This window comes from Esox lucius, chromosome 1 (assembly GCF_011004845.1).
Source record: "Esox lucius isolate fEsoLuc1 chromosome 1, fEsoLuc1.pri, whole genome shotgun sequence".
In the NCBI taxonomy this organism is placed as follows: Eukaryota; Metazoa; Chordata; class Actinopteri; order Esociformes; family Esocidae; genus Esox; species Esox lucius.
Genome location: NC_047569.1, coordinates 38,915,601 through 38,940,924, shown reverse-complemented (window position 1 = coordinate 38,940,924; position 25,324 = coordinate 38,915,601). Strand labels below are relative to the sequence as shown.

General features: G+C 44.1%; 1 protein-coding gene across 5 annotated transcripts in view; it reads left to right on the top strand.

Annotated features, from left to right (window-relative positions):
* The first annotated feature begins 798 nt into the window (after positions 1–798).
* The window catches only part of ryr1b (ryanodine receptor 1b (skeletal)), a 102,543-nt gene continuing 78,017 nt past the window's right edge, over positions 799–25,324 (top strand). For all 5 annotated transcript variants that reach the window (XM_029121562.2, XM_029121548.2, XM_029121518.2 and 2 more), the window contains exons 1-4: positions 799–1,094; positions 19,923–20,042; positions 20,350–20,451; positions 24,971–25,045. In XM_029121562.2, coding sequence (XP_028977395.2) covers positions 1,047–1,094; positions 19,923–20,042; positions 20,350–20,451; positions 24,971–25,045 — 345 coding nt within the window. In that variant the 5' untranslated portion in view covers positions 799–1,046. The remainder of the gene's footprint in view (positions 1,095–19,922; positions 20,043–20,349; positions 20,452–24,970; positions 25,046–25,324) is intronic.

Below are 25,324 nucleotides of genomic sequence, written 5' to 3'. Positions count from 1 at the left end.
ACTATTCAGTCGTTAACCAGTGGTGTGTCTGAGGTTTAAGATGGTTCCTGAATTTAGAAATAAAATATTTGATTTTCCCTTTGAAAAATTTAATTAATAAAATCCACATTATAATTCAAGTTTCTGTTCTCATCTCATCTTCATCCGCTTATCTGGTATCGGGTCGCGGGGGCAGCAGCTCCAGCAGTTTCCGGTTTCTAGGTATTTACCTGCTGTAGCAAACTGGGTCAAACTGGGTCAAATTAAGATCCTACATCTGGCTTGGTTATATATAGTCATGTTATATTGGTGGAAACAGGGATGGATAGACAATAGATATATTTTTTTGTCATGGAGCTGCCAGTGTCTACAGTATGTGTGTGTCTGTGTGTGTCTCTCTGTGTGCGTCTGTGGTTTATTGAGGGGTGTATACACCCTCCAATATGTGCATTCATACACTTGTGTGCATTCACGCCTCTGTGTGTTTTGTGCGTGTGAAAGACAGAGTGTGTTTTTATGTAAGATTGAGTGTGTGTGTGTGTGTGCCATGCGTGTATAAGAGTGTGTGTGTTCTCCAGAAGCCTCCTTGGTGTCCTCACACCCTTTCCTTTTATAGCCTGTGAGTCTTGGGAGGGGGGGGGGGTGGCCCAATATTGCCAGCATGGATACAAGGTAGGAGCAGTTATAATGTGTAACAAGGTGACAGCCCTTCCCTTCTCCTCCCCCTCCTCTCCTCCCCTCTCCCCCACTCTCCTCCCCTCTCCTCCTTTCGTCCGCTTCCCCTCCTCCCCCTCCAACCCCTGAGAGCCCAGCCCAGCCGTTACTCTCTTTCCCGACACGGTGAGAGCCACAGGACTCACGCTGTTCTCCTGTACACCCACGCACACACTCTGAGAGCCAGAGAGAGAGAGAGAGAGAGAGAGAGAGAGAGAGAGAGGTGAAGCAAGGACAGGGTGAGAGAGGATTTTTGTGTGAAGGACAAAGAAACGGTAGAGGGATAGACAAGCGAATATTGTGTTTTCTCTATTGGAGCTGCAGACACTGCTGGGAGAAGAGGAGAGATCAGGATGGCAGAAGGAGGAGAGGGAGAGGAGGAGATTCAGTTCCTCCGCACTGTGAGTTCCTTCTTTACTTTTCCTCTGGGGCTTCTAGCTGGGTTAGGTTAGAAGTTGGGGTTAGGACCATTACAGTCTTGGGCTTTTGGGCTTATGGTCTAGAGGTTAGGGTCTATGGTTTTACAGCTGTTGGGGCTTATGGGTTATGGGTTAGTGTCTGGGGCTTAAGGTCTAGGGGTTAGGGCTGTTATGGTTTAGGATTGGTAGGGCTTAGGGTCTAGGACTTTGGGAGACGCGGACAGCGAGCTCAAATGGATGGGGAGTCTGAGCTCATTAACTGATCGTCGGGAGAAAGCTGTGGTTTCACTTCGACATTCCTTCTCAGTTCATTAACCTGTGTCTTCACTGTAGCCTGTGGCTGAACATGGTGCGTCCCAAAGTGTCGGTGTTCTTAGGTGTGGTACATTTCTACCCGGGGCCCCAGTCTGTAACCAAATCAGCACACTTCTCCATTCTGTCTCTTGGTTCTGGTAAAGTTGCTGTACTGGCACAGATATTTCGGTCTGATAGCCACTGTCATAGAAGATCCGCCAGCCATGCCCTCCGTTCCCCTCTGAATTTAGTTGACTATTTTAGTGTCCTGACCTGCTTGTCACCGCTGAGCCTGGTTCTGTTGGAGCTCTGTGACATGATTTAGGTTTAGGGTTTTCACTGTAGGTTAGGAGTGGTTAGGGTATTTAATTAACTGGCTACTTGACAGGCTGTAAATGAGTGTATAGATTCTGTAAGTGGCACTCTCAGGTTGGCTATTTGAAGCTTTTTAAGCTAATTTTGTTTTGTCCAGAATGTTCTGGTCGTTTGAGGGTATGTGGGTGATGGAGGGGTTCTGTGTGTGTGTGTGTGTCTGTGTGTGTGTGTGTAGATAGATAGACAGGGCCCGGTGCATCTGTTAGCATCGTTATCTATTTATACCTCAGGAAAGCAGAGCTGAGTGTGTCACTGAGAAGTGTGTGTGTGTGTGTGTGTGTGTGAGAGAGAGAGAGAGAGAGAGAGGAGGAGGAGTGAGGGATGTTTGGAACATCCCCCCTCTGCCTAAAAGTTTGGAAGTCGTGTTTGGGGGCTTTCGAAAGGGACTGAAATGTTTGTTTATAACCACCTATAACCATCTCTGGCCATTTATAACCATCAATACCCATCCATGGCCATTTATTACCATCCATGGCCATTCATAACCATCTTTGGACATTTATTACCATCTATGGCCATTTAGAACCATCTATAACCATCTGTGAGCATTTATAACCATGTCATTTTCCTCATATGGTCTTCAAAGAGTTGACGCTCAGTTCAAAGTATTTCTCAGACTAATATTATTGGCTAATATAACTTTCAGTCACTGTTATAAAGGCGAAAGGAGTAAAGAAACTATAAATATTGGTCCATTATAATTTCTACAGATTAAATTAGATTGTCAGTAGGCCAATTCATTGACAGTTGTCCCCCAGGAAGCCCATGTGCTAGACTGAATGAGGCATGATGTGTGGGGCCTGTTCTGCAGGGGCCGAACTGAGGATTTAGATGTCTAGCTCAATGTGCCCGTTTGTTTTTCGCTTTGTTTCCTATCGTTAGCTTTTCCACAAATATAACTGTATTTATTACCCATTCATTTAACTGTTGCAGCCATCAATTGTTCCATTCACAATCATCCATGTATTTTTAGTTCAATTTCAGAACATACATTTCTGAACTAGATGCCACTTTTTGCAGTCAGATATCAGATATCAGTAAAACAACTGTGGTAAGTGGTTTGATCAGGCTGGCAGAAGTCCATTACCGAGGTCAAGGTGCCTTGGCTAAAAAAGCGACAACACTAGCGTTTGGTGATGGTTGATAGTGTATGTGTAATGAAAGGACTATGATAGGTTATAGAGTGTTATAACTGTCTGGGTTGGAGTGTGTGGTGGGGTGTGTGGTCCGTGTGTGTGGTGGAGTGTTTGATTAAGTGTGTGTGTGTGTTGGATGGAGTGTGTGGTTGTGTGTGTGTGTGTTGGATGGAGTGTGTGGTTGTGTGTGTGTTGGATGGAGTGTGTGGATGTGTGTGTATGTTGGATGCAGTGTGTGGTTGTGTGTGTGTTGGATGGAGTGTGTGGTTGTGTGTGGGTGTTGGATGGAGTGTGTGGTTGTGTGTGTGTGTTGGATGGAGTGTGTGTTTGTGTGTGTGTGTGTTGGATGCAGTGTGTGGATGTGTGTGTGTGTTGGATGGAGTGTGTGGTTGAGTGTGGGTGTTGGATGGAGTGTGTGTTTGTGTGTGTGTGTGTTGGATGCAGTGTGTGGATGTGTGTGTGTGTGTGTGTGTTGGATGGAGTGTGTGTTTGTGTGTGTGTTGGATGGAGTGTGTGGATGTGTGTGTTTGTTGGATGGAGTGTGTGGGTGTGTGTGTCGGATGCAGTGTGTGTTTTTGTGTGTGTGTGTTGGATGGAGTGTGTGTTTGTGTGTGTGTGTTGGATGCAGTGTGTGTGGTTGTGTGTGTGTGTTGGATGGAGTGTGTGTTTGTGTGTGTGTGTGTTGGATGCAGTGTGTGGATGTGTGTGTGTGTGTTGGATACAGCTGACAGGCTATCACTCAGCAGGGTTGACCAACCTGCATGGGGATTGATAGTCTCACTGCACGGCTGTCTGAACCTTTCTAAAGCTATTTCATTTTTTTTCCTGTTTTCTTCCTTTGTTTTTTTGTTTTTTTGACAGCGAGAAGAGCTGTGAGGCCCTAAGACTATGTCATGATGTTTTTCCTTAAGACTATGTCTTGATGTTTTTCCCTAAGACTATATCATGATGTTTTTCCCTAAGACTATGTCATGATGTTTTTCCCTAAGACTATGTCATGCTGTTTTTCCCTAAGACTATGTCATGCTGTTTTTCCCTAAGACTATGTCATGATGTTTTTCCCTAAGACTATATCATAATGTTTTTCCTTAAGACTATGTCATGATGTTTTTCCCTAAGACTATGTCATGATGTTTTTCCCTAAGACTATGTAATGATGTTTTTCCCTAAGACTATGTCATGATGTTTTTCTCTAAGACTATGTCATGATGTTTTTCCCTAAGACTATATCATGATGTTTTTGAGATTTGGGGAAAGATGAGGAGGAAAGGAGCTGGTCCGGTAAAATGGGAGATGATGAGGAGTGCAGAAGGGGAGGTAAGAGGCGGATGTGTTGAGGTGAGGAGAAGGGGAGGTGATGGGGGAGATGAACAGGACAGCGGAAGGGGAGGTTAGTGGGGAGATATTGAGGAGAGCCAAAGTGGAGGTGAGACAGGGCGATGAGGACATAAAATGTATGGTGAGAGGGGTAGATAAGGAGGAGGTGAGAGGGGGAGATTAGGAGGAGGTGAGGAGGGTTGGGGAGAGGAGATAGAGAGGTAAGATGAGGAGGTGAGTAGGAAAGGGAAGTACTGTTCAGGTCATCGGTCTCCTGCTGCAACGATGTTCAGCAGTGAAGTGTAACACTCCACGTAGACAGACAGAAAAGGCAGATAGAAAGAGAACTTGGACCAGTCAATATTATTTATTAATGTGTCTGGACAACGTGGGGGATACATATTCCTGTGTGTAGCCATATCTGAAGATGGGATGGTAGGACATAAGCCACTTCTTGGGTCTTACAATGCTGTGGCTGAACACCTCATTACGTTCCTCTATGAAACTGTGTGTGGTAATGTTGGGTTCCACCATTCAGAGGTGATTCAGGACTGGTTTTGGGCCAATCCCTGACTCCTGACCCTAGACCCGCCCCATAACCTCCTTTTCATTATGGAATTGGAAGGTCTATGACCACCATCCCCCTGAGCATGTCGCCCTCCTTCAACCCATGGATAACACATGTCATGAAGTCCCTGGTGACCAATGTCATGTTTGGATTTGCCAGGCCAGGAGATTTTCCTGCAGTGGATGAAAGATTAAGATTTTCGTTGTGACTTAGACAAGATCTCAAGACAGAATTTACGCAAATTAGTCTGGTATGCTAAACACTGACATTTCTTCCATTACTTTCTGATAGTACTACAAAAAACATTTAGCAATAAAAGTTACTTTTTTTCATCAATGATTGTGGAAGATGTCTTCATTGATCACACTTTTGATTACGGGATAGAAATTATGGACATTATTTTCTGTCAATTTTTATGGGTAATGTACAGTTTTGCCTAATGTGAAAACCGTGAATCTCTTTAGCACTTCAAAGAGTAATTTTGAAACACGTGTCTTATATAGTTTGTTCTTGGACTATAACTGATTGTTGCAATGACTTAACTGAAAGATTTGCCCTGTTATGTTTTCGTAACTTAACAAATGTACTCGTATTTCACCAAAAACTTAATGGTTGAATCACTGATCTTGTGGTGAAAGATGTTTACAAATCAAATGAAAGCAAAATCTGTTGTTTTGAGTGCAAGATTTAATGGTTTGCAAGTATGATCATTTTGTAGTTTTGTATTAAGGGTTTTGAAACATTGCTAATAGTATCAAAGCAACTAAAAAAACTGCCAATGTGCACTGGGCATCTTGAAACAATGCAACCCTATTAATCAGTCATTTATTAAATGTCTGTCTGTCTGCCTGTCTACTTGTTTGTCTGCCTGCCACAGTAGATTAGTTCTGTGTGTAGCTGGCTGATTGGAGCTTGAGTCTATGACAGCAGTTTCTTTTTATAGTTTTACCACTAAATGATCCACACTAGGAGGGGTAGGGAGAGAGTAGAAAGACAGGGAGAAAGAGAGATATGGAGAGGAGAGAGACAAGGAGAGACTCAGAGAGAGAGAGGAAGAGAGAGATATGGAGAGGAGAGAGACAAGGAGAGACTCAGAGAGAGAGAGGAAGAGAGAGACATGGAGAGGAGAGAGACAAGGAGAGACACAGAGAGAGAGAGGAAGAGAGAGACATGGAGAGGAGAGAGACAACGAGAGACACAGAGAGAGGGAGGAAGAGAGAGACAAGGAGAGACAGAGAGAGAGAGAGGAAGAGAGAGACAGGGTGAGGAGAGAGACAAGGAGAGAGACAGAGAGAGAGACAGGGAGGTGGAAAAGAGTGTGTGTCTTGTCCTACTTGCCGGCATCTATTGGGAGTAGTGTGTGTGTGTGTGTCTGTGTGTGTGTGTGTGTCTGTTTGTCTGTGTGTGTGTGTGTGTCTGTGTGTGTGTGTGTGTGTGTGTGTCTGTTTGTCTGTGTGTGTGTGTGTGTGTGTGTGTGTGGGTGTGTGCGTGCGCGTGTGTCTGTGTGTGTGTGTGTGTGTGTGCGGGCACTAGATTTAGGGCCATGGTAATGATTGTATGCTTGAGTGGATGTGTGAGCAGGTGTTTGATTGATTGTTTGGACTGATTGTTGTTGCTTGCAGCAGAGTCTGATCAATAGATTATTAGACTGATGGGGAAGTGTGTGTCTGTGTGTCCTTGTGTGTGTTGTTGTTGTGTTTTAGTGTGTGTTGTTGTTGTGTTTTAGTGTGTGTTAGTGTGTTTTGTGGTGTGAAAGTGTGTGTTGTGGTTTGTTGTTGTGTATAAGTGTGTATTAGTTTGTGTTGTTGTGTGTTAGTGTGTGTTAGTTTGTGTTGTGTGTGTTGGTCTGGGATGCTGTGTGTTAGAGCGTTTTGTTGTGTGTTAGTGTGTGTTTGTGTGTGTTGTGTGTTTGTTGTGTGTGTTAGTCTGTGTTGTTGTGTGTCAGTGCGTTTTGTTGTGTGTTAGTGTGTGTTGGTCTGTGTTGTTTTGTGTAAGTGTGTGTTAGTGCATTTTTATTGTGTATTGGTGCGTGTTGTTTTATGTTGGCGTGTGTTAATGTGTTTTTTTGTGTGTTAGTGTGTGTTGTTGTGTGGGATGTTCTGTATGCACGTTTGAAGTTCATTAACCAAGTACATCATTCACTTTCCCTCTTTACGTCTCTCAATCGATTTCCTGTCCTTTTCTTGGTATTTCTGTCTTTCTCTCGATTTCTCTCTTTATCTCTTTCTATCTCTTTCTCTCGCTTTCAAACCCAACAATCTGTAATTCAATCTGATAAGGTAACTGTAAGAAAAAAAAAATCTTCTGAAAATATATCCAGGAAATTAGATAGATTAAATATTCTTGTTGCTCTATGCAATTAATTACCACTAAAACCCTGTTTGACCCCAATTCAAAAAATATAGTCATGTCCTCACTAGTCATGTCTTCACTAGTCATGTCCTCACTAGTCTCACTAGTCATGTCTTCACTAGTCATGTCCTCACTAGTCTCACTAGTCATGTCCACACTAGTCATGTCCTCACTAGTCTCACTAGTCATGTCTTCACTAGTCATGTCCTCACTAGTCTCACTAGTCATGTCCACACTAGTCATGTCCTCACTAGTCTCACTAGTCATGTCCACACTAGTCATGTCCTCACTAGTCTCACTAGTCATGTCCACACTAGTCATGTCCACACTAGTCATGTCCTCACTAGTCATGATTTTACTACATAAATTATGACATCTGCATCTCACAAGTTGTACACACACACGCACACACACACACACCCACACACACACACACACACACACACACACCCACACACACACACACACACACACACACACCCACAAACACACACGCACTGAGACGGCACACGACACCTGTTTGTCTGCTCTCTGTTTGAATTGCAGTGTGTCTGACCCTCCCGTACAGCCACAGCTTAACACAATCAACAGGTGCTGTAGTCGCCAGGCTCAGTCTCCGATACAGATGCAGGAACTTCCTTTGGATCCGTGGCCTGCAGCGGGAAATGAATCGTGCCGCGGCAGGACATCAGACTTCATACATGGGCAACATTTAACAGGCATTTTTCGAACAGCTCGAATCGAGTCCGAACTGTTTTATTTGAATACGTTCTGCACGGCAGTGACGTTCTCCTGCGACGGGGTGATCAAATTAAGATCCTTCACCTGTAACAGCCGTCTGCTAACCTCTGATCCTCTAGTTTCTGCTGTCATAATGGTATGTCTCGATGTAACGGATCTCACTGTACGCCAAACGATTTGGCTGCTGTGTGTAAACAAAACAAAGCACCAGGGTGTGTGTGTGTGTGTGGGTGTGTGTATTCTTTAGTACTTCCTTTCCCCAGTCTGCAGTGTTGTTAGGTGATCAAGCAGTGCTAATTTGATTTGGGTTTTACAGCCTAATGCTCGTCCCACACAAACACACTTCCTATTCATAGCTCACAGATTCTAAAAGCATGTTTGGCTGGATTGAGTCAGATGCTCAGGAAATCAAGCATGAAATGCCTTCAGTTTCTGCTTTCTATTTCCTACTCAGTAATTTTTTTAATGGAATTATCCATCATTTCTCTTGAAACTGATGAGTGTTCTGACAGATAGGTAGGCATTTCTGTTGGAAAGCAGTTCGCCACAACGGCCAGCTACACTGGCCTTCCCAACTGAGACGGTAGATATATTCCCAGATATCGGTGGAGGCGTTTCTGATGACAGATGTACATAATTAAATTCGCCGAAGTGTAAGTCCCTCTTGGTTCGACTGAAGGTAGGACTTTCTCATAGAGATCCTCGCAGCCGAATTCGGTTATGACTCATGGAACCATGGCTGTTGAGCAGGCTGGCCTGTGATATATCAATACCATAGTAACTCTGTTGGTGTCTAGTTAAAAGTAGTTTTAGTCAGTTTGCCTGTCTGTTTGTCTGTCTTTCTGTCTGTCTTTCTGTCTGTCTGTCTGTCTGTCTGCCTTTCTGTCTGTTTGTCTGTCTGTCTGTCTTCCTGTTTGTCTGTCTTTCTGTCTGTTTGCCTGACTGTCTGTTTGTCTGTCTGTCTGTCTGCCTGTTTGTCTGTCTGTCTTTCTGTCTGTCTGTTTGTCTGTCTGTCTTTCTGCCTGTTTGTCTGTCTTTCTGCGTGTTTGTCTGTCTTTCTGCATGTTTGTCATGTTTGTCTCTCTGTCTCATTCTCTGTCTGTCTTCCTTTTCAATTTAATATGGAGCTTTTGGTCGACCGACCTTCATTAGAGCAAAGACTGCAGTCAGGTCCATATGTATGGCTGACATGTTGATGCAGTCACCTGTGTGAACTGCTGGAGGACATCAAATTATTACACAGAAAACAAAACATGATGATTTGACTGAGTTGTTAAGATGCGCACAGTAACATTTAGTAACATTGTTTTAACAAAGACACTTTTATTAAATTATCCAGGTTTACAAGATAATACATGGACACAAGGTTCAGACAAGGAAAGAATACTGTGACTGTGAAGAAGGTCCCTTTGACTGTGAAGGCGGTCCCTTTGACTGTGAAGGAGGTCCCTTTGACTGTGTAGAAGGTCCCTTTGACTGTGAAGGCGGTCCCTTTGACTGTGAAGGAGGTCCCTTTGACTGTGTAGAAGGTCCCTTTGACTGCGAAGGAGGTCCCTTTGACTGTGAAGGTGGTCCCTTTGGCGAGGATTGTTTTCCTGTTTCCTTGTTTATTCTCCGCCTCAGCAGAGCAACCTTCCACCTTCCGTCTCCTGCTCTGACCTCATGGACATCTACAGAATAAGGTCCACAGAATCTGTCCAGAAGCAATGGGAAGCATGGGTTGAGCGTAGGTCTTTGGTGTTTGGATTCGTCTTCAGTGGTTATTTGGGCAAATCGCTATTTCACAGGCATTGGAATCATTCAAATCTTCAGTGTGGAGGAGAATTTGGCCTGTAGCTGGATTCTGAGAGAGTTCTGGCCTGTCATCACTCTGGCATATTTTAATCCCTTTGCTTAACATGTTCAGGCCCAGAACTTTAAACCGTGAGTTTACCAAATTACGCAAGACTTTAGTTTTCACCGCCTCGGTTTCTGCCTCTGGCTGCTGAGGGTCTCGGTAGCCCCCCCCCCGGGCCACAGAGAGTCTGACTATCTGGCCGTTTCGCGGCAGAGCTGGGGGCACAGCAATATGTGGCTGTCAGCATCAGGGTGGAATGTGAGAGTGACAGCTGCAGCCTCCCAGAATAGAGGGAGTGACGAGCGGAGGCAGGACAGGACGGAGGCAGGACAGGACGCAGCGAGGTAGGAAAAGAGGAAGTTAGCGAACAACGAGGTGAAGATCAAATAATACGCAGGAAGAGCATTTCAGAGGGGGATTCCACATGGTAGTGAAATTGGTAGAAAAAGACGAAAACTACAGAAACATGGAATGGGGGGGTGGTGGCAGAGTGGGGGTGGGGGTGTGTGTCTATAAAGGAGCAAGAAAAAAAGCAGAAAGCTGTATGTGGTCTTGGTGTCAGTGTGGTATGGAGAGATAGATCCGTCTATAGCTTCAGATGTTTTTCTCTTAGCTCAGCAGCTCTCTCTCACCTCAAAACCTTCCTGTGCACAACAGTTTCGCAAAGGCGCTGGCACAGAAAGCCTCCCTTCAGACGTGGCGGGGATATCTTTTTTACCATGTCACGTTTTTATAAATACCCCGTGAACTTTCATGGTTTGATTTTAGTTTTTTTATTCTACCGATTGAATCAAATTAGCAATATTACATTTTGTTATAAAACAGCCAGACATGGGGTGTCAGATCATGAGTGATCTTGTTGCTCTATATTTAGTAACAACATTAAGGTTTTCTTTTTACAGCAACATTTTCTCAAAACTATGGACACACTTCTTGAAACTCCCAGCATTTTGTCCAAACCCCAGACTTCTCACACAAAACTAAAGATTATACTCAAAACCGTGTTGTCTCTCATATAAATGTAATTTTCCCCTCAGATGCCACATAAACACATCCAGTACAACCAGCCCCAGCTGCAGAATGAAATGACTGAGGGGGTATTTTTTATAAATGAGGGGGCATATCTGATGAATATACCATTTGCAGTGTTTTTGGGGAAACAAAACTGAGGGGGCACAGAATCTATCTGGTGGGGAAATGGCCCCTTTTGCCCAGCCACCCACACACACATGGCACTGGGCCTGAATACAATAATACTTCAGATTAACCATTGTGCCGTGCTAAGAGGATTTTAAAACAATATTATAAAAAGGTATTAATGAATCAATATCAAGGTGTTCCAGAGATTGCTCTATGAATTCTGCACTTTGCATTATATTATAGATGGAAAATAGCTTGAGAGAATGCTGAAGTGAAGAGAGAATACGCAACAATTGTTCACTTTTGTGGGTGGTTTTGCACTGTAATTCACAAGAGGGGAAAGAATAAGTGATCTTTCACAGGTCATAGTCATAAAACTGTCTCAGCATTCTGGATATGAACTAGGTTACAGATTTTCACATAAATCTCTAAATGTTTGGCCTCTAGTGTCTCTCAATTCTCCAAATATATATATATATTTAAATCTCTATATTTTCAGCCTCTAGTGTCTCTCAATTCTCCAAAAATATTTATATTTTTAATTGTATTTCTTTGTAGTCTCTAATTCAAGGCATTTCACTGCACTGTCATGTGTGTGCTAATGCATACCGATTCAGAGTACAGAAAACAGGATGCTTAGCTTAGTTTCAGCCTGATGTCAGTTACCCTTTGTTTTCATTCCTGTGAAACAACTCAGTTTTGGCTGAAAAACAAACTATAAAATGGGGTCCACTTACAATAGCAGACTGATTAATTTTGGATTTGCAACAAATCTAAAAATATTTACTATTCATGCTTTTTTCTTATTAAATGCACCTACTTCATATTACATTTTAAACCTAACCAATGCAACAAAATCATTTGTTTCTCTTAAATTAAGTCCGGAATTTTCAAGAATTTCTTCAGCATTGCTAAATATTTTGGAAAGACGTTGTATTTCTTTTGACCTCAAATACACATTAAGTTGAAAATGTGTTGCGTTGCTGGAAATAATTTCAATATTCAAAATCTCTACTAGCCCTTCACTTTCAGCTTGACAACTGACTGATAGATTATCTGACACCGTAAAGTTGACCATCATGTAACTGTGGCTGACTGCTAAGTAAGGCTGGTGGAAAGAGTTGGGCCGAAGCTCTTTAAACACGATACTGTATTTCAGAAGGAGCCACAGTAAAGCAGAGGGGAGGTGTTACATGTAAAATTCATGTTCTAGATCCGCCATGCCCCCCCAACGTAGCCCTCCAACTGGGCAAGAAAGGCCAGGCTGGTGGAACTGTAATTTCATTGTAGAGCAATCTATTCAATGTGTTTCATCAGAAGTGTGTGTGTGTGTGAGAGAGCTCTTAGTGTTTTTGTTCTAAAAGAACCATCAACAGATAATATGTAAAAATCTTCCAATCCTCTGCAGACCGTTGCCTTCATCCACCCACCTGTCCTCCACCCACCTGTCCTGCCCCACCTGTCCTCCACCCACCTGTCCTGCCCCACCTGTCCTCCACCCACTTGTCCTGCCCCACCTGTCCTCCACCCACCTGTCCTGCCCCACCTGTCCTCCACCCACTTGTCCTGCCCCACCTGTCCTCCACCCACCTGTCCTCCACCCACCTGTCCTGCCCCACCTGTCCTCTACCCACCTGTCCTCCACACACCTGTCCTGCCCCACCTCTCCTGCCCCACCTCTCCTGCTCCACCTCTCCTGTCCCACCTCTCCTGCCCCACCTCTCCTGGTCCACCTCTCCTGTCCCACCTCTCCTGCCCCACCTCTCCTGCTCCACCTCTCCTGCTCCACCTCTCCTGTCCCACCTCTCCTGCTCCACCTCTCCTGTCCCACCTCTCCTGCCCCACCTCTCCTGTCCCACCTCTCCTGCTCCACCTCTCCTGCTCCACCTTTCCTGCCCCACCTCTCCTGCCCCACCTCTCCTGCTCCACCTCTCCTGCCCCACCTCTCCTGCCCCACCTCTCCTGCTCCACCTCTCCTGCTCCACCTCTCCTGTCCCACCTCTCCTGCTCCACCTCTCCTGCCCCACCTCTCCTGCTCCACCTCTCCTGTCCCACCTCTCCTGCTCCACCTCTCCTGTTCCACCTGTCCTGTCTGTCTCTGGCTGTTATGGGTCTGATCGATGGTCTGAACGGAGGGGTTAAGCATTGGCAGGCCAAACCTAATCCTGGATCTGCTGGCTGTTGACATTTAGGTGCTGCTTTTAGATCTCTGTAGATCTGAGATTTCATCCCTATAGGTGTATGTTGTAGCACACCGACCCAGAAACACTAAAGGTCAGCAGTTCAGCCGCTGGTTTTAGGACCCTGTTGTTCTGTTTGTCCGCTGGTCAGCTGGTCAACTGGTGGGTGTAGTGAGTGTTGATCAGAGGTGGGTGTAGTGAGTGTTAAACAGAGGTGGGTGTAGTCCGTTTTGATCAGAGGTGGGTGTAGTGGGTGTTGATCAGTTGTGGGTGTAGTCAGTTTTGATCAGTGGTGGGTGTAGTCAGTATTGATCAGTGGTGGGTGTAGTCAGTATTGATCAGTGGTGGGTTTAGTGGGTGTTGATCAGTGGTGGGTGTGGTCAGTGTTGATCAGTGGTGGGTGTAGTCAGTATTGATCAGTGGTGGGTGTAGTCGGTATTGATCACTTGGAGGTGTAGTCAGTATTGATCAGTAGTGGGTGTAGTCAATGTTGATCAGTGGCAGGAGTGGTCATTGTTGGTCAGTGGTAGATGTAGTCAGTATTGATCAGTGGTAAGTGTAGTCAATGTTAATCAGTGGCAGGAGTGGTCATTGTTGATCTGTTGTGGGTGTATTCACTGTTGATCAGGGGTGAGTGTACAGTGATGGAAAAAATTATTTGATCCCCTGCTGATTTTGTACGTTTGCCCACTGACAAAGAAATGATCAGTCTATAATTTTAATTGTAGGTTTATTTGAACAGTGAGAGACAGAATAACAACAAAAAATTAATAACAAAAAACATATACATGTTATAAAGTGTGTGAAATAAGTATTAGACCCCTCTGCAAAACATGACTTAGTACTTGGTGGCAAAACCCTTGTTGGCAATCACAGAGGTCAGACATTTCTTGTAGTTGGCCACCAGGTTTGCACACATCTAAAGAGGGATTTTGTCCCACTCCTCTTTGCAGATCTTCTCCAAGTCATTAAGGTTTCGAGGCAGACGTTTGGTAAATTGAACCTTCAGCTCCCTCCACAGATTTTCTATAGGATTAAGGTCTAGAGACTGGCTAGGCCACTCCTGGACCTTAATGTGCTTCATCTTGAGCCACTCCTTTGTTGCCTTGGCCATGTGTTTTGGGTCATTGTCATGCTGGAATACCCATCCACGACCCATTTTCAATGCCCTGGCTGAGGGAAGGAAGTTCTCACACAAAGATTTGACGGTACATGGCCCCTCCATCGTCCCTTTGATGCTGTGAAGTTTTCCTGTCCCCTTAGCAGAAAAACACTCCCAAAGTATAATGTTTCCACCTCCATGTTTGACGGTGGGGATGGTGTTCTTGGTCTCATCTGACCACAACACTTCCACCTAGTTCTCCTCTGAATCATTCAGATGTTCTTTAGCAAACTTCAGGCGGGCCTGTACATATGCTTCTTGAGCAGGGGGACCTTGCAGGCGCTTCATGGCGTAGAGGGTTACCAATTGTTTTCTTGGTGACTAAGGTCCCAGCTGCCTTGAGATCATTGACAAGATCCTCCCGTGTAGTTCTGGGCTGGTTCCTCAATCGTTCTCATGATCATTGCAACTCCACGAGGTGAGCTCTTGCATGGAGCCCCAGACTGAGGGAGATTGACAGTTCTTTTGTGTTTCTTCCATTTCTAATCACACCAACTGTTGTCACCTTCTCACCAAGGTGCTTGGTGACGGTCTTGTAGCCTATTCCAGCCTTGTGTAGGTCTACAATCTTGTCCCTGACATCCCTGGACAGCTCTTTGGTCTTGGCCATGGTGGAGAGTTTGGAATCTGATTGATTGATTGCTCCTGTGGACAGGTGTCTTTTGTACAGGTATCAAGCTTTAAGAGTGTGCTCCTAATCTCAGCTCATTACCTGCACAAAAGACACCTGGGAGTGAGAAATATTTCTGATTGAGAGGGGATCAAATACTAAGTCATGTTTTGCAGAGGGTCGAATACATATTTCACTCATTAAGATTTTTGACACGCATTTTTCTGGATTTTGTTGTTGTTATTCTGTCTCTCACTGTTCAAATAAATCTACCATTAAAATTATAGACTGATCATTTCTTTGTCAGTGGGCAAACGTACAAAATCAGCAGGGGATCAAATAATTTGTTCCCTCACTGTAGTGAGTGTGTGTGATCTGGAGTGATCTAGTGTGTGTGTGTGTGTGTGTGTGTGTGTGTGCTTGTAAGAGAGTGTGTGTACTGTCCTCCATGTGTCTGAGGTGTCATCCGATCATTCAGGCTGGGTTGTCTCTCTCCATCCCTTTGAGAGAGTCTGCTTTTAGACTGTGAAGGGCCCCGTTTAGACCCCAACTCCATCTTGGGGTCAGATTACTCCTTCATCCACTGCTACTTCACTCAATCAACATGGATGACCAGTTTGGCTTCTTTCAGATCTCAACGCTCAGCCTGCGCCAATTCTGACCAGAACCACATGGTTGTCTAGGGTCATGCCAAATTAGATGGGGTCCCCACAGATCAGTCAACCATGATGGAGATCTTGGAGTGGACCGGCCTTCCATGGGAAGTAGAGGTTTAGCATAAGGTGATGGGCTGGAATCCATGCAGAGATGCCAGGCAGGCAGCAGTGCTGGTCTCCACCTGGGTGGCAGGAAAGAGAACATGAATGCAATTGAATGTCATCCACAAAGCAGTGTTGGGTAGAGTCAGTGTTGATCAACCCTGTTCCTGGAGATCTACCATCCTTCAGGTTTTCTCTCAAACCCCAGTTGTGACTAACCTGATTTAGCTTTTTGTCCAGCCAGTTATTAGTATAATGTGTGCTAAAGTAGGAAGAAAAGCGTAATAGGAGGAGTGATTCAGTTATTCCGAAGTTGTCAGCCACCACTTGAAGGGTAGATAATCATGAAGAAGAAATACCGATCAGACTGAAGAGTATACAAATTAAATTCCAGGCACTAGTGTGTATTTCAGTTAAAAAGCCTTTATTGTTTTGGTTTGATCATAATTAAAACATGCAGTGCGTTTCAGCTTGCCCCTTCATTAGAGTTGGAGAGAAACCTGCAGAACTGTAGCTCTCCAGAACCAGGTTGAGCAGCGCTAATCACATTGTTACATACCATTCTTTTTATTGAATTGTGGCAGCTTGTAGACAGACTCATAATGTTGGCTTAATAACTAGCTACAATGCTACATTAGATGGCAAGTTAATAGGTGTTGTAGTTTGGAAATCGAATTATGTGGACGTTTTATACAATTTAGTGTTGAATTTACTTAATTAGCCAGCTATGGGAGCATAAGGAATATTGAGTTGCTGGTGACATCTGTCTATACAGCTAATGTTAAAGCCTTGTTGGCTTGTAGGTGAGCCAACGTGTCCAGCTAGCAACTGGCTAATGTTAGTATGCTACATAACAGGAGTGATTGTTCTGGGATTTATTTAACAGTTTGGTATACTTATTAATGTAATCTTGTAATTTTAGATCAGCATTACAGAAAAATTTACAACGATCAGCCATAACATTATGACCACCTGCCTAATATTGTGTAGGTCCCCCTTTTGCCGCCAAAACAGCCCTGACCCGTTGAGGCATGGACTCCACTAGACCTCTGAAGGTGTGCTGTGGTATCTGGTTCCAAGATGTTAGCAACAGATCCTTTAAGACCTGTAAGTTGTGAGGTGGGGCCTCTATGGATCGGACTTGTTTGTCCAGCACATCCCACAGATGCTCGATTGGATTGAGATCTGGGGAATTTGGAGGCCAAGTCAACACCTTGAACTCGTTGTTGTGTTCCTCAAACTATTTCTAAACCATTTTTGCTCTGTGGCAGGGCACATTATCCTGCTGAAAGAGGCCAATGCCATCAGGGAATACCATTGCCATGTTAGGGTGCACATGGTCGGCAATAATGCTCAGGTAGGTGGTACGTGTCAAAGTAACATCCACATGAATGGCAGGACCCAAGGTTTCCCAGCAGAACATTGCCCAAGGCATCACTCTGTCTCTGCTGGCTTGCCTCCTTCCCATAGTGCATCCTGGTATCCATGTGTTCTCCAGGTAAGCGACGCACACGCACCCGGCCATCCACGTGATGTAAAAGGAAACGTGATTCGTCAGACCAGGCCACCTTCTTCCATTGCTCTGTGGTCCAGTTCTGATGCTCACGTGTCCATTGTAGGCGCTTTCGGCAGTGGACAGGGGTCAGCATGGGCTTCCTGTCAGTACCAGCATTACATTTTCAGCAATTTGAGCTAGAGTAGGTTGTCTGTTGGATCGGACCACACAGGCCAGCCTTTGCTCCCCACGTGCATCAGTGAGTCTTGGCTGACACATGACCCTGTCGCCGTTTCACCACTTTTCCTTCTTCTAACACCATGATGACCAGATTATCGGTGTTATTCTCTTCACCTGTCAGTGGTCATAATGTTATGGCTGATGGGTGTATACTAAGTTGGGTTGGGAGGCATAACTTCACTAAAATCATCATAGGTTGGTGGTTGGAAGACAGTTGTATTAGCTTTATTACCAACAGTCCTTTCAGATTGCTTTGAGAACTGGCAAATCTTTTATGGCATGGTCAAATGGGTTGGTTATCACCTTACCATGACAAGGGTTCAGGTGTGGGCTACCTGATCGAACTCCTCAGTGGGACTGCTAGGAGGTCAGAAAGGTTGAAGACATTTTGGGTAATAAATGTTCATTGAAATGACTGTGCCGGAACTGTTCTTCCTAGCCTTTGTTCCAATATTAAACCCGTCATCCCCAAACTGTTCCTTAGACATTCCTACTCCAGTACGCCAATGCTTCCATATTTTTCTGAAAGAAACATTTCAGTTTAGCCCTGCCCATATAGGCCAGTTCCCAAAAGTGCAATTCTGTGCTCTACAGTCCTCCACTGACGAAATTAATGAATCATTGTGATAGAGGAGGTACTCTGCTATAGCACAGATCCGATGCTGTTCTGTGGTCCTGGAGGAGAGAACAAAGGTTGTAGTGGAGGCCAGGAAGAGGAGCAGGAGGAGTGAGTGGTGGTTGTTGTGTTTGAGCTGGAGGAGAGGAGAGAGGGAATGTTGTAGTGTATAAGGAGGAGGAGGAGAGAGGGAATGTTGTAGTGTATAAGGAGGAGGAGGAGAGAGGGATGTTTTCCAAGGAGGAGGAGGAGAGGGTGGAAAAGGGAAGGTTGCTCTACTTTCTTTAGAGCTGGAGGTGAGAGGACAGGACAGAGGAGACGTATTTAGGCTAAAGAAAGATAGATGATAACCTAACTGAACAGAGGTGGGAGGATGAGAGCAGAGGAGATAGGAGGTAGTGTATTGTGCTGGGGAATCAGAGAAACCTCAGAGGATTCTGGGTAGAGGGGGAGGAGGGGAGCAGAGGAGATAGGAGGTTGTGTATTGTGCTTGGCAACCATTGGCAGAGCAGAGGCTTCTGGGTAGAGGGGGAGGAGGGGAGCATATGCCACTCCACTCCATCTCTGTTAACTCTCTCTATCTTTATCTTCTCTTTCTTAATGTATTTTTTCCCCAACCTATTAGATTTGTTCTCCTAACAGGACGTCAAAGCACTCATCTAAAATGTTAAGTCTTTACCTGTCCCTTTGCAAAAGAGTTGACGGGGCAGAACGAGAGAATAAAGGGACAAATAGAGAGAATTATAGAATTTAGGATGGAAAGAGAATGGAGAAAGACAATGAAGTATGTATAGAGACATTAAAGATGGAGAAGGAGAATGAGAGTATTAAGAATGGAGTGAAAATGACAGATATAGAGTGATAATTTGTTATGTAGACAGAAAAACAGAGTTGAATTATTATAGGTGAATAATGGAGAGAGGGAGAAACGAGGAAACTATGAGAGAAGGAAAAGGCCAGTTTTAGAGGTCTAAAAACTATACAACAAGTTATCTAGATGTCTTATCAGCTTGAAGAAATTGAAATGAATACAACCAAAGCTAGTTACGGGAACTACAGGTAAAATGAAGTGACTCATGTTGAAGGTAAACATCCACATGGCAACGATCGTTGTACTTAATAATAAGATGAAAAACTGTATGAAAACCCGACAGTCGGTAACATACAGAGACTCAGGACATATAAGTAGATTCATCGAAGAGCTAAACATTTTTTATGAAGAAACAATCGAACCCAATCCCCATGAAGGAGCTGAAAGAGAATATCAAACCCCTCCAGTGTTGCAAAGCCTGTGGTCAGACAGTATCTGAGAGAGAGAGAAGAGAGTTGGATCTCCTCACATATCTGTGAGCTCCCGAAGCAGCTGGGAATGTATGTGTGTGTCAGGTGTCTGGTGTCAGTGGTGTGTTAACAGGTGAGTTGGTGTTGATGCTTGTATTTACACCAGGTCAGTGTTACAGCGTTGCTCTGTTGGCATTTTGTCTGTTAGCATTCTGACTACAGGGCACGCTGTGTGTGTGTCTGTGTGTGTGTTCATCAGGATCTTTGTGTTTGTGTACGTGTACATATTTGTCTTCATATGAGTGTCTGACTGAATTACTGCCGGTATTTATTTGTGCTTGAGATGGGCTGTTGACAAGAGTCTTAGCACTGTACTGACCCTGTTGTCTATGCAAAGGTCTCTTCACCAGGCAACATGAAGTACTGGTTGAGCAAATTCCTTACTAAATTTGACTGTATTTGATCAACCAGTACTGGTGTCTACTGAAAATACTAGTATTTTCCTGGTCCTGGTATGTACTGTTGTCTACTGGGACTAGTATCTACTCGTACTAGCGTCTACTTGACTGTTCGGGTGCTGATATTTCCTCAAGCTGCTATAAATCAATATCTGCTAGTGACTATTGGTAGTGGTAACCACTGGTAGCAGAATTTACTGTTATCTACTGGTTCCTGCTTGTGTCTAACCGTGTGTCCATCTCTCTACAGGATGACCAGGTTGTGTTGCAGTGCACAGCATCTGTCCTGAAGGAACAGATTAAATTGTGTCTGGCCTGCGAGGGCTTTGGCAACAGACTTTGTTACCTGGAAACCACCTCCAATGCCCAGGTAGCTGATGCACCACTTGGTTCTTTAAAGGACAGTTCACATAAAATAATTGACTGAGAAGAAGAGTTTTTATTGCTTTTGAAGAGACCCCTACACATAGATGTTATTTTGTTCTGTATATTTTTACTGAGTTCACCTGTCTCAGTCTATTTTAAACAATGCGGACCTGTATAATCGATTGAATACCAATGGCAGAAAGAACATTTTGTGTACGAACAAAAGATAGTTTCAAATGTTTGCACATTTTATTTTGAGGTTGTCCACATTAACTCCTGACTTCTGACCCCTTCACCGCTGACCCCTCCAGAACTGTCCTCCAGACCTGGCCGTATGTTCCTTCATCCTGGAGCAGTCCCTGTCTGTCCGGGCATTACAGGAGATGCTGGCCAACAGAGTGGACATGAGCGAGGTATGGCTCCCTCAGGGATTAGAGGGACGTCGTCTTATTCTTCAGTTGGATCTACTCCCCTTCTGTCTTTTCTCCTCTTCCTCCACCGTCTCCCTCCCTCCCCTCTTTCTTGTGTCCCCATCGCCTCCCCATTCTCCCGTCTCCATCTCCTCCTCTGCTTCCTGTGTTTTTCATCTCCTTCTCTGCCTCCTGTTTTCTTCTATTCTGGCTCCTGCCCTGTTCACCTCTTCCTCCCATGTCTCCCTCTCCTCTGTCTCCTGTTTCCTTCTCCTCTGTCTCCCCTCCAAAGATTATAATGTCGCCTCCGCCCACAGCGGTCTGTTGGCTGATCTCTGTTCTATACTGAGCACAACATTGTCTTGCACTTATATAAAAATCACAGTTCACACCATCACACAACTTCCATTTAGTCTTCTGGTGTAAAGGTCAAGGTTTACACAGGAACTAAACATACAAGGTTTACACAGGAAGTAAACAAACAAAGTTTACACAGGAACTAAACGTTCAATGTTTACACAGGAACTAAACATAAATTTTTTGAACAGGAACTAAACATACAAAGTTTACACAGGAACTAAACGTTCATTGTTTACACAGCAACTAAACATACATTGTCTACATTTATACCTACTGTACCTACAGTAGTGCTCCTGTATATCCAAAACTACAGCACCATATACTGTAGTATCATATAGACACCTTATACTGTAGTATCATACAGACTTTATATACTGTAGAATCATATAGACACTATATACTGTAGTATCATATAGACTTTATATACTGTAGTATCATATAGACACTATATACTGTAGTATCATATAGACTCTGTATACTGTAGTATCATATAGACACTATATACTGTAGTATCATATAGAATCTGTATACTGTAGTATCATATAGACACTATATGCTGTAGTATCATATAGACTCTATATACTGTAGTATCATATAGACACTATATACTCTAGTATCATATAGAAACTATATAATCTAGTATCATATAGACACTATATACTGTAGTATCATATAGACACTATATACTGTAGTATCATATAGACTCTATATACTGTAGTATCATATAGACACTAGATACTGTAGTATATTTTAGACACTATATACTGTAGTATTATATAGACACTATCTACTCTAGTATCATATAGACCCTATATATTGCAGTATCATAGACAACAGATAATGTAGTATCATATAGAATTCACACCAGACATTGTATAAGGACCTGTTAGGCCGTTTTGACCATATTGGATGCTGTTTCTGTCAGAGGTAACATTTGCTGCAGGTTTTCAGAATTATCATGATAGGTTAGAAGTATCCTAACAGGTTAGGAAAATTATCATAACGCTTTAGGAGAATTATCATAACAAGTTAGGTGAATTATCATAACTGGTTAGGAGAATTATGTGGTGATTATATCTTATTTTTAAGTCTAGATATAACCCTTTTTTGGCGTGGAGATTCATGAAGATCTTATACTTGTTTTAGTTACTGCTTCGTTTTGTCTTTTCCTACGCCCCGCAAACAATAGGAAGTGGATTTGGACCAATGGGTACGTCTCTGTCTTGCCGTCATTGGTCCCTGGACATATGTGTCACTACCTGGTACACAATCCATAGACCACACCCCCCCCGCTCCCCTTCATCTCCTCCATCCTGACTCCGCCTACCTTTATTCCCCCTTCTTCATCCTCACACCCCACACTTCACCCCCCCCCCCCTTCCCTCCATCTTCAGGTTGTTTTTTTCAACCGCTGGATGTCCTAGTTCAGGGGTATTCCACTCTACAAGGTCTGGAGCCTGCTGGTTTTCTGTTCTACCTCATTAATGGCACCCACCTGATGTCCCGAGTAATTAAGTCCCTGATTAGAGGGTTGCAAGGAAAAAATGGAGTGGAACTGGCTTCGAGGTCCAGAGTTGAGTGGATCAATTAAATTGTTCTGTGCAGATGCTGTATCTTAATTTGATGATCCTTTTGTTCAAGAAATTGCCCCGCACAGCAGAACATCCAAGCTTCTATTGTTAACTTGGTAAGCTTAAATAGGCTTACCAAGTTAGCAATTTCAACTGTCCACTCAAATGCCAGTATCATAACTTTTCGGTAAAATTGGGTAAAATTAAAATACATCATATGTAACATACCCCCTAGTCCTTCTGAGTCCTCCCCGGTCCCGTGCTCACCCTTCCCTTGACCCCGCCCTCTCCCTCCCCTCACCCCCTCAGACACAGTGTGTTGTCTGGACACCTGTCTCCCTGTCTAGTATTGTCTTGATTCATGACTGGAATCTCCAGCTGGTTCTCTAGGCATTTCGGGGAGGTTCTTCTGTTTGGACGCTTGGTGAGGACAGTCACTAATGACAGTCTTAACGCCATGCTCACTAACCTGTTAACATTTGTCAGAGGGAGGGTCCTGGTCAAACATGAAAGGAGGAAATCTTCAGTGGTTTTGCTTCCCGACCCAAACTTAAACTGGTCTCACTCGCAGCCCAATATTTAAATTGTTATTTATAATTTTTGTTCTGCTACATGTAATGATACTATATTGACAGTAAATGTAGCATTATATTATACATTCCAACCTTGTCATTGACAATGGTTAACATTTTTTTTAATACTTGTAGACTGTCGGACGCACACTTCTTAAGGCTACAAAAGTTTGAGTGTTAGCAGTACAATTGCTAATACTCACCATTTAACTCTATGTTGAAATTACTGTGGTTGAAGATAAATGTCATTTTCGGAACAATCAATAAGGTAAAAGTGTATGCTCATTATCATTAAACATGATATTATCATGTTTATTATCATACATAGATGTTTAGACTCAGACTGGATTAAGTCCCTAAATATCCCTTTTTTTCAACAGTTTTTCAACTGCAACTTGTTCAATTCAGTCTGTCAAATATGGGTCTCAACCCACTAATTGAAAACCACGGTATTACAAACATTTTGTTGTTTTATAGACTTTGGACACAACCCACAAGGATTTATTAATTATATTATGTATTAGTTATTAACTTGTACTCTTAAAATGTTCACCTGGCACAGCCAGAAGAGGACTGGTCACCCCTCTAAGCCTGGTTCCTCTCTAGGTTTCTTCCTAAATTTCGGCCCCTTTTAGGGAGTTTTTCCTAGCAACTGCGCTTCAACACTCTTGTTGTTTGCTCCTTGGGGTTCCAGGCTGTGTGTTTTGTAAAAGCACTTTGTGACAACTGCTGAAAGGGCTTTATAAATATATTTGATTGATTGATTGGTTAAGTTGCCTTTTAGAAACCTTTGAGAATTTAGTGGGTTTAGAGAGATTTATGTAGCCTTCCGTCTGAGCTAGGGCTACAGTTAGCTTAGTTAGTTGGTCTTTGGTTAATTCGTTAGGCTTAATTTGTTTGTTTGTTAGTTAGTTGCCTGTAGCCAAAGACTTTCCCACATCGGGCCGGTGATGAGAATAGCTTGGCATGCAGGTCTGCTGGCTGGGAGAGTCCCGAATGACAGCGTCAGGGCCGTGGGGAGGGGATAACATGACACCCCCTGAATGAGGAACGCTCAATCTGGCCAGACCAACACCCCACCCCCCGCTTCAGCTGTTGCACGGGCCAGGGGCCGAGCCGGTACTCGTATGAACCCGGGGCTAATAGAACCTTGCTAGTCCATCTGTTCTTTCCATAGCCACTTTCCCCAGTCCCCGCCGGGTTGTCGCGAGTGTGGTCCGCGATCAGGTGCAACTTGCAATTGAGCAGGGGCCCACGTCCGGTTTTCGGGTGTGCACAAAGCGGGGTTGAGCGGCTAAGATACCAAATCCCTGGAAACCGGACGCATATGGTTGCTGCCGATTGTGCCGACAGTGTGGGTGGTCTTAGCCTGGTGCCTTTGCCGTTTCACCAAATGAACTGGCAAGACGGCGCCGACACATTGGGGACCATGTCTACTGCACCCCCTCTGTCACGAGACTGGCTGATCATTTTCACGCTGAGACTAATGATGATCGGTGGCTGATTGGTTTAATGCAATTCATAAAAAGTAATACTACAACAGTAATTGTGTTTTCTTGTTTGAAATCTTGCTGGATGTTGAGAAAAGGTAGGTTTATGACTCCATGTTTGTTTGTCGCTTTGTGTTGTCTCGTGGCAGTCCATGTGCTGGCCCGCCATGAGTGGTCGTGAATCGTGTCCTCAGTGTTGTTTGGTCACACGATAGCTTGGTTCCTGTCAAGAAGTGATGTCATTTTTCTGAACACCCCCCCCCCCCCCCCCGTTGTACAGTGGACCGCTTTGAAGGAGAGATGTTCAGTCATTTTTCTGAACATCCACCATGTGGTACCGTGGATGGCTTTGTTGTTAGTGTTGGCGTTGTTGAAATGAGAAGGAGGTCCAGTTGCCCCTAGAAACATTTCTCCATCCTGACCTCCAGGCGTGGGTGTGGAGAAAGAGGGGAGGAGGTGGAGGTGACGGTGTGACAGTGCGGTCATGTAACCCTTTGTCTGTGTGTGTGTGTGTTCTCTCCACCCTCAGTCGTCCCAGGGAGGAGGTCATCGCACCCTGCTGTATGGCCATGCTATCCTGCTACGACACAACCACTCTAGCATGGTGAGGACCTCTCCTCTCCCACCTCTCCCTTTCTCTCTCATCTCTCCTCTCTTTTCCTTTCTCCCTCTAATGTTCTCTCGTTCCTCTCTACTTCTCTCTCCATTTCTTTTCTCTCTAACCTCCTCTGTCTCCTCTCACTACATCTACCCCCTTCTCTTCTGTCCCTTACATTCTTTTTCTCTCCTCTTCTGTCTCCTTCTCCTGATTTCACTGTCCTGTCTCTCCTTTCTCTTTGTCTCTCTGTTGCTCTCCCCTCCACTGTTTCCTTTTTTTCCTTTT